The following is a 15,638-nucleotide window of genomic DNA, read 5'->3' as shown; positions in this document are numbered from 1 at the left end:
TAAACTCATTTATGTAACTACAGTTCTCTGAATGATAAAGGCAGGTGCACTAGGTTCCCATGGCAACAAAAACATATTTAGAGTAAGTAATTCCTGCCACAGACAATTGGCTTGGTTATTTTTATGTGTGCATTGCAATATAGAGTATTTATACTGATAGATGTGTTGTTATGTGCAGTGTGCATATGTTTAAATGAACTATTGAATGGGCAAATGGCAATTTTCCACCTTAGTCCACACCGAAGTATTCATTTCTACACTGAAGTCTATTCAGCTTTCACCTGCAGCATGTCACACTATATTAAGTAAATGAATTAAACATGTAGCATGTTTGCACTACATATGACTTCATACAGTCCCATGTGATAGAATCGTATGTATTGCTTCGCATTCTGCTACAATTTTCTTTACAACCTAATTCTTCTTAGCCTAACTCGTGGAACCGTTTCTCCAAAACTATGTTGTCACATAGTGACAGAGAAATGCTGAGACGGTGGAGGAACTGCCATGACGTCTTAACCTGTCTGACTGAGAGACTCTTGAGTTTCACAGGTTTCTCTTACGGATAGTTTACAAGAAAGTGCTGGTTCTAAAAAAGCGAAAAATCAACATGACTCGAATTGATTAAATTAATAGTTTCTAACGTGGTAAACTAAACCTAGTAAACTCATATTGGTTGTATTCCAGAAAGACCTATTCAAATTAAATAAGTCTTGTACCAAATTAAATCACTTTTGGCTCTATGTAAATAGAGTCAGATAACATAACGCACCTAATTTTTACAGCTCTGCACCATAGCAGTTTCAGATCATGTTAACACTGGCACTAGTGAAACAGAAGCCCCAGGCTTAAAACTTCCATCTGCTAAAACTTAAGTTACTTGCTGATTTTGCATTAAACATTTTACTAGTTTATGACCTAATTTAGATGAGATCATTTAAACATATTAAAGTACAATAATACTTCATATAACCCCCCCCCCCCCCCAAAAAAAAAAAAAAAAAAATCAGTGGAGTGCTGTAAGAGCAATGTGTCCTGTACTGCTTTCTTAACTCAACTCACTAAATAGCTCAAAAAGTCAGTCAACATCAAACAGCTACATCATTCACAGGGATTGATATGCTTATTGCTGCCTTGATGCCCAATAGAAATATGCTCACACACTTTTCACCCTCTACTCCCTTCCCTCCCAGCAGACTGGGAACAAGATCTGCTCTTCCATAAAATTAGTTACCACAAATGGAATGTGCGGTTTCAGCAAATCCTGCAATTGAGAAAAAAAAAAAAAAAGTATGCACATGGATTGAACTTCTGAATAAAGCCAATGGAAATGTATGAAAAGGAACAGATAATACAGTTTGTCATCAGCTCCATTCACCCTGCCAATCTCATCTGTCCCTGTCAACTTCACTTAATCAAAGATCAAGCTAACAGGTGGAGAAATGTGAGGATAAATACAAAAGGCAAGGTGCGGTCCTGTCTCTGCAGGAACAGACAGATAGCTGGAATGGGCGGGGAGTCCAGCGGAGAAAAACAACAAAAACAGGGAACAAAAAGTCTTCTGCCAAAATCAAATGCTTCAGAGGATTCACGCCCACCAGCGAAGAAAGTGTCAAAAAAAACAAACCTTAAATAGAAGTCATGTTTATATATTCCAAATACCCTTTCCTCCTCCGGGTTTTCATTTTGACACGCTCCCAAACATTTATTTTCCACTTCCCTTTTGTTTCAGTTGACAGGAGCAGAGCAGGATGAAGCTGTAAAATACATCCCTGTTGACACCCAACTCGGAGCGGGAATACTAACACATTACTTGAACAGTTAATTGTCTGGGACTCATTGGACAAGACAGTTATACATATGTAGTATATGCAATTAATCCTGTGTAAAAAACCCACTATGTATTGCATAATTTATGCCCCCTTTTTCTAAATTGTTTCATTTGATAACATGCCTCTCAAACTATCAGCACCACTTCGGCATCTGGTGTGTAAACTTTTCTACACAATGTTAAAATCTACAATATTGTAAAATCTTAGAATTATAGGAAAATGTTGACGAGTTAAGCGACCAAACACCTCAATCAAATACAAGTTCATTTTTGGCTACCATTAATGAAGCTGCCTTGGCAGAAGCAATCATAGGCATCTCTGCTGTACGTAATTTGTAATGCAAGTTTGTCAGCATTGCTTGTCTGACTCCATTTTATACATTATTCAGAAGCCCTGGAAGCCCGAATACTTCACAAAGCAGTCTGAAAAATGTCAGCTACCGAAATATTTTACCCGCACAGATCTCTAGAAGCCCTGAAGTCTGAAGTCAGTATTGTTCTCAGTGGCATAGTCAGTAATATGAGCTGAGGTCATGCTGTGTGCTTTGGCCTGAAAAAAAAGAAGACCTCCCGGAGCCATACTACTGAACATTGTGTAAACATTTGAACGCTGCACAAGACAGCTGTAGACCAGTGTTACACCTCTAGAATCCAGCTGTCACTGCTTGTATCTGCATTGACTGAAATATCACCACTATCCATTATGTAGATAAAAATGATCAACAAAATGATATATTACAGAGAACAGCATCATTAGCTGCTTGTTAGAACATCCCACTCCTCCCTTCTGTCAGTTCTGTGTTTGGTATGCTTTGACACTTTCTTAGTCGAGTTGTGAAACAAGAGGTGCGACTGAAAGTGTCAGTGTGATCCAGGATTAGCGTGTGAGCCATGTGTTGACATAAAGAGATGGTGTGTGTGTGTGTATGTGTGCGTGTACCACCATTAGGGCACGTGTGAGCAGATATTTTTCCTTGTAAAAATTATTTTAAAGCTTAATCAGTTATCACAGACACACGTAAACGCTGGAGGGCAAGAACAAGTGCATGCATGCCTGAATCAAAGTCTCGACACACACCCTCTTCTGTGTAACTCTGTGATATTCGGGGGGGGGGGGGAACAGCATGGATGTGACAGGTAGGAAATATGGGTTTGGATGCCCTGGGTGATACTGAAATCAGCAGCAGTCATTTGCAATTTTAATTACTATTGCTGCTCTACAAATATTCTAATGCAGAAGCCGTCTAAATGGTACATGTTACCGTGTGTACTTAAGGTATGCACAGACCAGCAGGAGCCACACAAAAAGGGACGTTTCCTGTGTGCACAACAAACCGCATGTGAAGTCATGTCAAAAAGACAAACAGCAGGTCAGCTGAAAATAGGTGAGAGACAACAGATCTAAGAGTGAGGATAAGAGCTGCCGACATAACAAGTAAACACACACACAAAGGCAGAAGCCTATGTAGAGGACTTCCTCTCGTTTTGTCACCGTAGACCTAGTTACCATTTTCACGGCCCACACACCATGACACTCACTGCAGACCTTTTGAGTAATGCACAGCCAGACCTACCTAACTGGTAAAAGGTTTGTTTATATTTGTGACTACTTGACGTGCAGAAGGATGCACAAGTCATTCACTGTGTGCATGTCTCTTCCCAAATTAGTTGTAAAAACTATCGTCAGAATCCATAAATCCGAACAGCCATGTTTGCCTAATCAAATATCATGTCATTTCTTGCCTGAATTGTTATATATTTGAATGGCACCTGAGCAAAAATAATAGTACTCAGTAAGACTAAATAGGCAAATCTAGTCATACTCACGTAGGCGTCAGGGAAGGCTCTGTATTTTGACAATAAGTTCCTGTCAGGCTCAGGTTCCTGGTTCTGGAACAGAGACCCTCCACGCACGTTGCTGAGCAACGACGTCTGTCCCCCCACAGGGGACTCAAGACTGAAGCTCCTCTGCAGGGTGGGAGTGCCCAGGCTCCCTGTACCGAGACCCGTCCCCATACCGGTTGTCTGGCTAAACATGGATAAGGGGGAGTCTGTGGTGGTGAAGGGCCGGTGGAGGTCGATGGAGCCTGTGGGACTGAGGAGGCGGGTGGGGCTGAGGACACGGGTCGGACTGTTGCCGGAAGGTGGCAGGCTGATGCTCAACGGAGGAGGCTGACTCATGCGCATGTTAGGGTCTTCAGCTCTGGTCAGGGTGCCCGACGAGGTGGAATTCGAAAGGAAGGAGAAACCCTTATAACCGGACCCCACTGATCCAACGCCGGGTTCACCGTGTTCCCTCGGCCCTTGGCTTATGCGGTCATTTGAAGGCCCCGTTTCTGGTAGCGAGTTGGTATGGAAGAACAAGCGATTGGGCTTTCCATTTTCCGGGGTCTGATCTACGGATGATGACCTGTAGCTTGCAAACAGGACACTGTTTTCTAGGCGAGAGCTGGTGGCGGAAGATGGAAGCACTCCGTTTCCATTCAGCGTTGGAGATTGTAAATCCTGAAGAGGAGAGTCAGAGGATGTTCTCATTACAATACTGTTAGTAGCAGATGCTCTAAGGTTCATGTTCAGACCTCTTGTCCCAGACTGCTGCTGGTGCTGCAGGTGACGGCACACATGCATTAAAGGTTGAATTCACCCCAAAATTACAAAACAAGAACCACTGAATCATATATTCTCATGTACCTCTAAATCATCAACATCTTGTCATGCTATGCTTTGGTTTCATTTGCAGAGGCTTTTAAATATGCACCTATGAGTTTTTTGCATCACCACAAAACAATGTAGGTGAATGGAATTTCCTTTACAGTGCTCACAGATTGTGAAACTGCATTCAGAAATGTGTTTACAGATTGAGAGGCCAAGTTTACCTCACAACCACAAAGGCAATGAAGTTTTTGTCATTCAGATGGCCCTTTAAAAGAACAATTAAACTTTTATAATTCATTCAATAGACAATAATACAACAATAATATAAACATATAACAAATTATGTTCTTTATGCTTATAGCCCACATGGAATTTGATTTTAATATATGAAGTTTTCATCAACCAAAGGAAAAAAATCAGGCAATCAAAGATTTTAAGAGTCTATACAATACCTGGCTTTTTTTCATCATGTCCAGTGGAGAACAATTATCTCTGAAGGAACTCCTCTTCAGTCCGAGGTCAGAAGGCAGTGTGTACAGTCCATTGAGGGACTCGGCTTCCATCTTCTTTAAGGGACTCCTGAGGTTGACAGACAGGTCAGAGGTGACGGGGTTCGGAGCATCCTCCACAATCGGCGGCAGAGAGGAGAGGAGGGCCTGGGGAGCCGGGCGGAGGCCCATGTTCCTCGGCCTCAGGGAGGGTCCCATGCTCTTCAGAGTGTCCACCAGGCTATCCATTTCGCACTGGTAGGGGGAGTCGGCTTCGGGGGAGGAGGGGGGAGTGGTGGAGGGAGCTGCAGGGTCGGAGACCAGCTCCACGAACGTGGCCTTGAACACTCCAGTGAATCGTGATGACTCGTCGTCTTCACCACTCAAACCGTCAGTGCTGTCGTAGCTGGTTTGTCGTGTGAAGGAAAAGCCAGACACGGGGAGCTGCTGTGAGTCCCAGTGTGACTTTATCCCCTCTGACTCTCTCAGTCCCTGTCTTTCAGCTACAGGTGCAGCAGGCTCCTCCTCCTGCTCCACTGAGCTCCTCCTCCACTCATATTTTGGTTCTGCCGTTGGTTTGCTCTCCTGGCTCAGATAAACTGCAGTCCCGTCACTCCGCCTGTTGCCGAGGGTGATATATTCCTCTGGGGGGAGGGAAGAGGGAAAGGTGTTGCTGAGGTGTTTGTACGCTGTAGGTTCGGGGAGAGCAGAGGAGGAGGACATGGTCCAGGTGTCAGACGCTCTGTAGCTCAGAGAGTCATGCAAAGAGGAGTTCTCTGTTGTGTTAGGTTTGTACTGGGTTACTCCCTCAAATTTATTTCTCCATTTATATTCTAAGCTGGGATCTGTCACATCTGACTCAGTTACTGGTGTGCTTTTTCTGTCAAAGTCCACGGTATCCCGGCTGACATCGGTGGGTTCAGCCTCACTAATCAGGGACATTTTGTGAAACCGATATTTGGATTCGTCCTCTTTAGGGGGAGACAAGTTCTTAATGGACAGTCTGGTGCTCAGGATGCTGTAGCCTGAATTCATTTTGCCGACTGACTCTTGGTCGTCTTTCGTGTGGTGACTTTCTGAAGCAAAGTCTTCTGAAGCAGCTGCGGCTGTCCTTGAAGCCGTCGGTGACCTAAAGAAATACGGAGAAAAAGAAAAACGTAATGACAAAAACACTGAAGACAGAAAGGCAGGCTAATTGTATAATGGTAACTTGTTCACAGTCTATAAAGTGGAGCAGTGCCTTCAGGGTGTGGCAGTAATGAAATGCCAACAATACAAATTTTACAAGGCAACTTTGTTTATCTTGACGTGTCAAATAAAGGTTAGAAAGATCCCATAATTGCAGTAGCTGTTTTGAAGTTTGCCATCTGCATTTTCCAACAATGGTAAAAGTAAATAATAAAGTTACTGTAGAAACTGAGAAAGGTCATCATTTCATTTGAGGCTTATTTAAACGAGACACAAGGTTTCGGCTGGATGCACCCACAGTGAGTTTGTGTTGGGAGGATCGTGTGCACACAAGCAAAACACGGTCAGCTGACAAATTAACGTTGCTCAAAGTAAACACACATGAACTTTGCAGGGCAAGTCTTTACAATGGCGCTTTTTTTTGGTTTTTTTTTTCTCCTGTCATGGTCACAATCAACACATACTCGCCACTACCCACGCTTCAAAATGTAAGCACAAACAGTCAAACGATGTTGGATAAGACCTATGTGATAGCCTGATAAGCTGTATATTTATAGGAGTATGGTAATATATTATCAATATAAAGATGGTTATGTTCACAAGTAGTTTAATTTGATCTTTTTCTTTTAAGGACCTTTATGAATTTTCAAAGGGTCTGGTTTTACACATGAAGGTTGGTTTACTTGTAATAAGAAGTGCTGCTCGGCTTGTGTAAATATTTTGTACTGGCTTCTCTTGTCTGTGGTTCCAAAGGAAGCTTTCCAAACATGTCGATGGAAACTGAAGTGGTGGTGTCAAGTTTCAAAGAGTGTGCAGGTTGGGAGGATGTAATGAATGCTATCCAGCTGATTGTTAAATCCAGTGTTTTTGAAGTTTGACCCACACTAATGACTAAAAGTCAGGACACGTTGGTTTCTGCAATGTTTTTTTTTAATCTGTGTCACCTGTCTTATACTACACTTAACTAGAAGAAACAGATCTTAATAAAAGCTCTTCCACCAGCTACTGAGGTTTAAAGATGAAGAGTATTTGAGTAAAATATGTAGTGCGAGCTCTGCAATTTGGGAAAATTGGATCATCACAACTCTGCTCTGTTTTTATAATAATAATAATCAGGTTTTATTCAGGCATTTATGAAATTTGTTTGAGACATGAAGGAAACTGTGAATTTCCTTAATGAGATTCATGAGAATTAATAATGTTTACTTTTAAGCTTTTTTCTGTACAATTTTGGAGGCACATGAACTGCGTACTGAAGACTGGTAAGCCCATGCACACTATTTGTAAGCACGACATAATCTTATAAACTTAACATCAAACTGTATGCCAAAAAAGCTTTTACGACTTAAGCAGTAATTTAGAGTTGATTCTCCAGCCGTGATTCATTTGACCTTTCTGGATCTTTACACCTGGTGTAGCAGGAAAGTTTAAAGGAGGGGTGACATTATGAACTGTGTTTAATTACCGTGTTTAATGAATGGCAAACATTTGGTGTTGTTCTCACGGGCTGCGTGGGCGACTACCAGTAAAAGGTGAACAGGTTGTAAGACTACACAGAGAACGCACTGACTGTCATCCAACTTCACAATAGAGTAAAAAAAAAAACTATTGGGTGGTGCAATCACTCCTACAGTTTCAGACGAGGTCAAACACATTATGCAAGGGTGGCTTATTTAAAAGGTCACAATGCATTACGAGTGCTGATGCAATACTGATGTAACCGTTGTGAAGTGCATTTCTCTGTGCTTATGGCAGGTTAGCCATAAAAAAAAAAAATGTAGAGGATAACAAAAGCTGAGTACTTTTTACTTATCTCAAAACGTGGAAATTAATTAGTATAATGTGAGATTTATTGTAATTTCAACATAGTAATAGAAAAAAATAACAAATGCAATGAAAATGCATTAAAAAATTTTTTAATTCTTGACAGAAATTTGGAATAATAGTAGAGTATGCAGGTATTTCTTCCCGGTTGCTTCCAGCTCCAACAACCCCCAACATACTGCATCTAAAATAGTCATGGTTGAACATGAATTAGGCTCCTTCTTAGGACATAATGAGTACAGTAAGCTGCTCTTACTGCGAAACCCCACCTACACACTTACAGCCCTGCAGATTCTGTCAGTGATCCCAAAACCTCCTCACTGTAACATGCAAATAATGTCAAAATTGACACTAAAGGAGATACATAAGCAGACAGAAAGGCCCACACAATTCATTACAATATCAGGTTTAAGAGACATTTTGTGACTACATACAGGCACACCTCCAAGTCAAGATCCAACCATGTTCTAGAACACATAACAGCCTCAGGGATTCCAGAGCCATATGTAAAAGAAACAAAGAGTAACAGTTTGGAAAATGTGAGCACAAGAAAGGAGAACTTTCCATGCAATTACTGTATGTATGACCATGGGTACAATTTCTTTCCATCTTGCATTGTAATGCAGTTCTGAGGATCAAAGAATGACATCTTCCTCCATGTAATTTCTTTGTAAATGTTCAACTGCTCTTAGGAGACAGTACTGATCTCTCCGTATCAATTAACAGACTTAACAGCACACGCAAAACAATAATTAAACATATTTCTTGCTTCGTTATAAATCTCGCCTGTCAAAAGGTTCTATGTCTGAGAATTACACGAGTACCAAAAAATGTTAAACCTTTCCTCTTCTTGGAAGATAAAAAAAAACATGTGAATTTAGACTGGAGCTAGTGCATTTCGGGTGAAACCTTGATTGACTTTGAAAGTTTACAAATGATAAACTCAAGCTTGCCGAATGAACACATGCAGTCTACATCTAACTCACTTGAGAATCCACAAGGGGATCATCAATGTGATTCCTTCCATAATTTTAAAGGAAAAACACATCTGAATAATTTACATGGAATTCCAGAAATGGGAACAGAGTTGTAACCATTTAACATGTTTTTTTTTTAATATATAGCTTCCCTTCTATTTACATATTAACAGCAGATTAAAAAATGGCTTACTGACTGTAGAAGAGACTATCTGGCTGTCAAACATCAGCCAGCTTTGCAACTTTACTGAGCTCAAGTAAAAGAGTTCAAATGTTGTTTACGCATCATCAATTACATGGCGGCTAAAGGCAGCGCAACCCGGAAAATATGTGAAGACTCCAAGAACAGCATAAAACTGACTTGACTGATGTGTGACGATCAAAAATTAAAGATTGGATTGTAGTTATTATTTAAAAAAAAACAAGTTTTAAAGAGTGTAAAAACATTTACAATATGCACAGGGGAAACCCTGAAAGACTCTTGGCTTAAGACCTACTCTAAAAGCAAACTGTGAAGCGGAAGGATTTCCTGAAGATGACTTCTGTCAGGTCAAGGTGTGGTATAAACCAACTTCACATTTTCTGCTGACAGAAGATGATGTACAACAAAGCGAATTCTCTAAACATTTGAATACTGAACCTGCATCTCAAGCCAGCTGTCAGACAACAACCAGTCAGTCACACTTGGACAAGAATAGAAAGGAAAGAGCTCGGTGTTGGCGTTCAGACTGAGGACCCAGAAGTGGTTCGACAAGCTTCAGATCTATTCCCACTACAAACAGCCTTTGCGTCCTTCTCTGATTTGGGTAGAGATGGAACAATAATAATAATAATAATAATAATAATAATAATAATGATGTAGCACATAATAAAAACGTTGTTCTGCACCTGTGCTATTGCGTGACCAGTGTTTCTTTATCATTGGGCCCTTGGAGGCATTGAAAGTCTGAGTGCGAGTCTCATTACTTCTCAGAGGAATGTTTGCCAGGTGGGGCTGGCTAAATGCCTTGTTCGTCTTTCAGTCAGCATCAGCAGGTTTAGAGGCCATGTGTTCATTGGCATGTTCCAAAAAAGAAAAAAAGACAAAAGTCTATGGAAATATTTTACAGAAGCATTACAGAAGTGCACACTCTATTGGAAATGTTCAGTATTTAAACAAATCCTACTTTGTCCTTGAGCTGTATTTCAGTTCCCTACCCTCAAACATGTATCTGCAAAATGCATTCAAATTCTGAGCAAAGCAGAAAAGCGTTGCATGAATAAAAAGCCAATTATAATATAATAAATACTGTTGTGTGAAAAACTAACTACGCTACATTATTTACCCTGATTCATGTTTCATTTCCATCTTTACAAATCTCAGGGTTCTTTGAGTAATAGTTGTTATACGATATACACAGTAAATGCATTAAATTCCCCTTGACAATGACATGTTCATTATCAATTGCCGGTTGTTCTCCATGTGTCATGATTATAGTAATCTTCCAGCTGGTGTCTATGTCTCACAGATAAAAGACTTGCCTTTTCTGCCATCTGGTGGTTTTAAAAATAAAACCTCCAGATTCTCAAATTGCCTAATATTCAGACACACCGTCATACTGACACTAATAAGCAATATTTAAATGATTTGAAGACTATTTGCACCAAAGATGCAACAAAACCAGCAACACAGAAGTTGATATTTTGTATAAAGTTGATATTTATACCCGAATTCTTCTGGTTCACGTGTAACTGACATATAGTCTTTTCTATACGTACCGCACCGAGTTAAGACCTTTCAGGGCTTCTCATCTCTTTCACCATCTCAACGCAAAAATAACAGGAAGTCATGCTCTTTGCCTGCAACTGTTACGACTTTGGTCACAAACCAAACATTGTAGTTGGTAGAGATGCATCAAGAAAACACATGGCTCAGCACAATAACGCACACTACCGCAGCTCCCCTCGCAGTGCCAAAGATTTTCCCTTCGATGTTATGTGGTCAAGGTGTGGTCACATGCTCAAAATTCTTTACTGGCTTTCCTTCTGACAACACCTTCAGCTCGGCTTGTTCCTGTGAATTCAAATGTTTGATCACAAGCCAGCTTCAGATAAAAATGCTGTTCCAATGCCAAAAAAGTCATTCTGTTGCATAGACCCATTAGAAAATAACAACGAGCATTATGGTACTTCGGACCTCCCAGTGTTACAGGCGTCAGGATGTGATGGGGACATAAAAAGGGTCGTGGTCTCGTGGGTAAGTTCGGTTCAAAGGTTGACGCATTTACTGCAACAATAACGCATGCGAGTACTGAGTGGCTCTGCGCCCTGTGATATTGTAAATTCATAAATCTAAATGCTAGTGCTGGAGGAGGCTGAGGAGATGGAAGCAGTTCATATTACTGGAAAGCATTCAGTGATGTAAGGAGGCAGCGCCGAGCAGAGCGCATGCAAATGCAACGAGTACCAAATGTCTGTTTATGTGGGCTGCTCAGTTGTTTTAAAGGGAAACGTGAGTTTTAAGTGATAGTCCAACTGTAATCTACTCATGACATATCAAATGCTGATCTAATACAGGCTTGAAAAGAGCCTGTAAAACACTGTTTGTTTCTTTGTGGGGAACAGAAGCTGTCGTCAGCTTTAATTCATGTCAGTTACGTTAGAGTTTGTCGTAGAAGTTTACAGGAATGTATCTATTAATAATGCAACAAAAGCTGAAAGATTTAATAGACTAATTGTCAATTACGTTGATGAACAGAAAACTTTACTGATCGTTTAAGTAATTTATTAAGTACAAGTGTTAAACATCTGCTGGTCCCAACTCCTCAAATTTGAGGATTTGCTGCTTTCCTCTGTTTTACGTGATCGAGGTTGTGATCGCAACCTGAAGACATGACCTACGTCTCCGGAAAACTGGAATATGCATTAGTACTTAACCTCTGATGTTTATAACCCAGAAAGTAAAAGAAATATCAAAACATAATCAAATGATGTCGAAAATAATAGTAGTAGATGCAATTGTCATAAGATATTAAGTGCTTGAAGATGATGTGTTTTTTCCCTCCAATTATTAAAAGCATTTCAGATGTCTTTTGGTTTGGTTGGTCATAAGGGGAAAAAAAATAAAAAATGAAGAGAATATTGAACCCGTGACACCTGTATTGTGTATTGCGCCAGACTGTAAACTCACTGTATCACTACACGGCTAGAAAAAAAGCACAATATGTGTACCCTACAATACGGAGTGATCGCTCAGAGTCGTGGACAAGCAAAATCAATATCGCTGCTAGCGTTCTTCTCGCCAACTCCACACTGTACGTGGATCATTAGATGAGATCAGTGGACTACACATGCTGCTTGGATTTGTTTAACCTGAGGTTAAATGGTTTAACATGTGGTGGATTTTAAAAGGGATGATTGACGATAAACGGGTATCGCGCGCTGTAAACAAGACAGCTCATCCACTCTTGACCCTTTTTATCAGGGGAAATGTTTAGCCTTCACACATTTCAGGGCCTTATCAGATGGCTGCACGGTCAGGTGATAAGGTCACCCATTCAAAGACTACTATTATACATAGCTTTTACATAACAATATATCCAACACACCCCGAAGGCCACATGTTGCACTTTCCAGCACTTAAAACTACAAAAGAAGCAATTTCTTAAATGACACCGAACACTCAAAATGTGTCGAATAACTTATTGCACTTTCCCTTAAACGTGAAATTGAATGACAGCAAACCAGTTTCAGGCCAGAGTTGACAATGATTTACTTCAAAACTGAAACTTTTTTTTCCATCGCTACAAGACTGCGTCACCTACCCCTGGGTCAGGTCGGGTCGGGCCTCGGTCGGATGCTCGCGGCTCTCTGAGGGAGCCTCTGCAGCTTGGCCGTCAGGATGATGTGCGTCTTTGTTCGGGGCTGACAGCTCGACTGCTGCCACCTGCTCTCGCGCCGTGATGTTTGTGTCAGGGCTCTGAGTAATTGTATCCGCCCACTCACTACTTTGCGGAGCCCTATTGTGTTCAATCTGCGTGGCGTCTGATTGCAGCTCCGGGCTGTGCGTCACATTCTCTGCGTCAACCTCTGCAGCACCAGAAGTATCTGTTAAAGCACCGTTTGTGGCGATACTGCTGGTTTTTATGCTTTCTTTGCTCGCTTCATCTCTCTTTTCTGTTTCTGCAGTCAGTGAAACTTGCGCCTCTGCCCCTGTTAATGAGGGTGTGATCCCATCCTCCTCTCTTGTGTTACTGCCAGTGGAGTGTATGTATTCAGAACTCCTGATATCTTCGTGAGCCTGATATTGTCCCTCCTTTCTTGGGAGTTGTTTGTCTCCATTAGGGCGGTCTTCTGTTTCCAAGTCCACGGTCCAGTTTCCCTCTGACCCCTCCCTCTGCCCGTGCATCTCACCGGCGGGTGAAGCCAAGTCACATACCATCAGTGTGTTTACCTGCTGAACCGGTGTGGCCGGTAACTCCTCCTTTCTCCTCTCCTTCCGCTTGTCTTCTTTCATTTGTGGCTGCGCTGCGGTTTCTGCTTCTTCCTCCTGACTCTCTGCATCATTGCCGACAAGAAACTCGGTTGTTCCCGTTTCCTCCATTCTTAGTTGTTGCTGTACTTCTGTTCGGCTGCTGCAATCCTCTGTCTTTTCTTCACTTCCTGTTCTGCCCTCATGCTCCATTCTAACAATCACGACTCTCACATCTCCCTCGTCCCTCCCGCTCATCCCTCCTTCCGCAGCATCCGCACGCAGCGCCACATCTTTCCTACCATCCGCCACGATAGTTTCTTCTCCTTCGCCCGTCGTGAACATCTCTTCCTCCCCGCTGCCCACCGTGTTGTCCTCTTCAGCGCTGTAGTAAATCTCCACGGCAATGCCATCATCTGACCCCATGCTCAGATACACGGGGCTTTGAGGCCCGTCATCCGTCTGCCCAAAGGAGTCGGAAAGACTCTCCGTTTGAATATTTAGCTCAAGTTCCTTCACTGCACTCATTTTATCCGGCTCCGCGGAGGGACAGCCGGCAGCAGCGCCCTCCTCGTCTGTGACTAACTCTTTCAAGAGGATCACTCTCCGCTTGGAGCCGGTAACCTGAGTATCCGTCCCTCGGGATGCTACCCAGTCAGAAGCGGGAGGGGGAGAGTTCTGACACACGGGGACGGACCTGACAATGTCGCGAACAAGGCTGCTGCTGTCCGATATCCCCTCTGAGCTGGAGCGGGTCAGCTCTGAGTAAGGAATGTTATCACCGTCATCAGGTTTAGGACCCGAATCGGGAGAGGAAGGTTGTTCCAGGTGTCTTTCATGCCGAGAAGCACCAGAGGTTTGGTACGAGGTAAATCCGGAGCTCTCGCTTAAAGAAATCGTCTGCCTTTCGCTGGGGGAGGCAAAAACATCTCCAGTATCATTCATTCTGCGAGCGGCAGATTCAAACTCATGTGAAGTCGACAGGCGAGAGTATATAATATTAGTTTCTGTGTGGCATTCATTCAGGGTTTTGACCACGACAGGTTCTGTTTTGGTGTCGTGATGTCTTATCTCTGTACGGATTTGAGGTGAAGGGCTCAAGAGCGAAGAGATTATCTCGGCAGTGAAACTCTTGGGGAAAAGCGAATCGTACAAAGCTCCATAAACTGCATATTGACTGACGAGACGGACGCTCTTTTCACCGCTAACAGCCGAAGTTGTGGCGACACTCTTGGCAGTTTCGGGAGGAGGCCTACACACGGGAGGAGTGCGGGAAATTAAGACTTCGTTATGGATGCTGGGAGTGTCTGCCGCGTGATGAACAGAAGCCGACTCTGTAACAGTGGTGTCATTTTTGGAGTCGACACTTGCCAGGGAGGGATCACTCTTTGAGATTGCACTTTCAGCTGTGTGAGGGGCATCAGGGTGATGATGTGATAAAGACACACCGGTGGATTCAGTGTTTTTGTTGAACTCTAGGAGGATAACATTGTCGCTCGGATCGTTGCTCGGGAGGGCCGAGTCGACAGCCGCTGCTTTGTGATCTGTGGTGTGGAGCACGATTGGCGGCTGGCTGGATGAAAGGCCAGGTGCAGTCTGGGTATTCACAACAGAAGGGGTTTGTGTACGAGTGGTAGGAGAAGACTTGGCATCACTTTTGGATGAGTCAATGTGAACAGGAATGGTCTCTTTCTTCTCGGATGAACCGGGATAGTCCAGTTCCAGCTCAGGAATGGACGCGATTGGTGCTTTCAGATTTTCCTCGGGAACGTCCAAAATATCAAAGCCGTTGGTGAGAGGTCGATTTGATTCTGGTTGGGTGTTTATTGTGACAGATGAATGGGACTGGTTAGGAAAAGTAAAGTATGATTCTGACTTATTTGTGGCCACAGGAGGAGGAGAAGGAATGTCAAATGTGTTGCTGCTATCAAGCTCCGGTTGAGACATACTGAACATCATCTTGGTGTTGGTCTGACCCAACTCCATCTGACTGAGGTCCACAGGAGTCTAGAAGAAGATCATTTACAGTTTCACTGATAGAATGATACAGATTATACAGTCAAAACCTTTTATGGAAATATTCATGATTTGTAGATATGAGTTTTCTGGATATACCTTCAAAACTGGTTTAAATTTCGTTAAACAACCTTCTGGGTTTTAGAGATATTACCCGAGAAGTATCTTCCAGAAAAACACATGCTCGGTCCCACAATGTTAATGCATTG

The 15,638-nt window shown here is 42.4% G+C and overlaps 2 protein-coding genes across 2 annotated transcripts in view; both read right to left on the bottom strand.

The window, feature by feature from the left end:
- LOC138617335 (ephrin type-A receptor 7-like) overlaps nucleotides 1–15,638 on the bottom strand; it is a 360,848-nt gene that overhangs the window by 133,547 nt on the left and 211,663 nt on the right. The window lies entirely within an intron of this gene.
- The window catches only part of crybg2 (crystallin beta-gamma domain containing 2), a 38,941-nt gene that overhangs the window by 12,982 nt on the left and 10,321 nt on the right, over nucleotides 1–15,638 (bottom strand). The window contains exons 4-6 of the mRNA XM_069699576.1: nucleotides 12,767–15,420; nucleotides 4,939–6,103; nucleotides 3,659–4,336 (exon numbers count right to left, since the gene is read on the bottom strand). Coding sequence (XP_069555677.1) covers nucleotides 3,659–4,336; nucleotides 4,939–6,103; nucleotides 12,767–15,420 — 4,497 coding nt within the window. The remainder of the gene's footprint in view (nucleotides 1–3,658; nucleotides 4,337–4,938; nucleotides 6,104–12,766; nucleotides 15,421–15,638) is intronic.

Source organism: Brachyistius frenatus, unplaced genomic scaffold, assembly GCF_029030835.1.
Source record: "Brachyistius frenatus isolate BFR_SWC_R1_liver_20210118 unplaced genomic scaffold, ASM2903083v1 Contig_2, whole genome shotgun sequence".
NCBI classification, from domain to species: Eukaryota; Metazoa; Chordata; class Actinopteri; family Embiotocidae; genus Brachyistius; species Brachyistius frenatus.
Note: the sequence above shows the minus strand (reverse complement) of the source record. Positions and strands in the feature narration are given on the sequence as shown.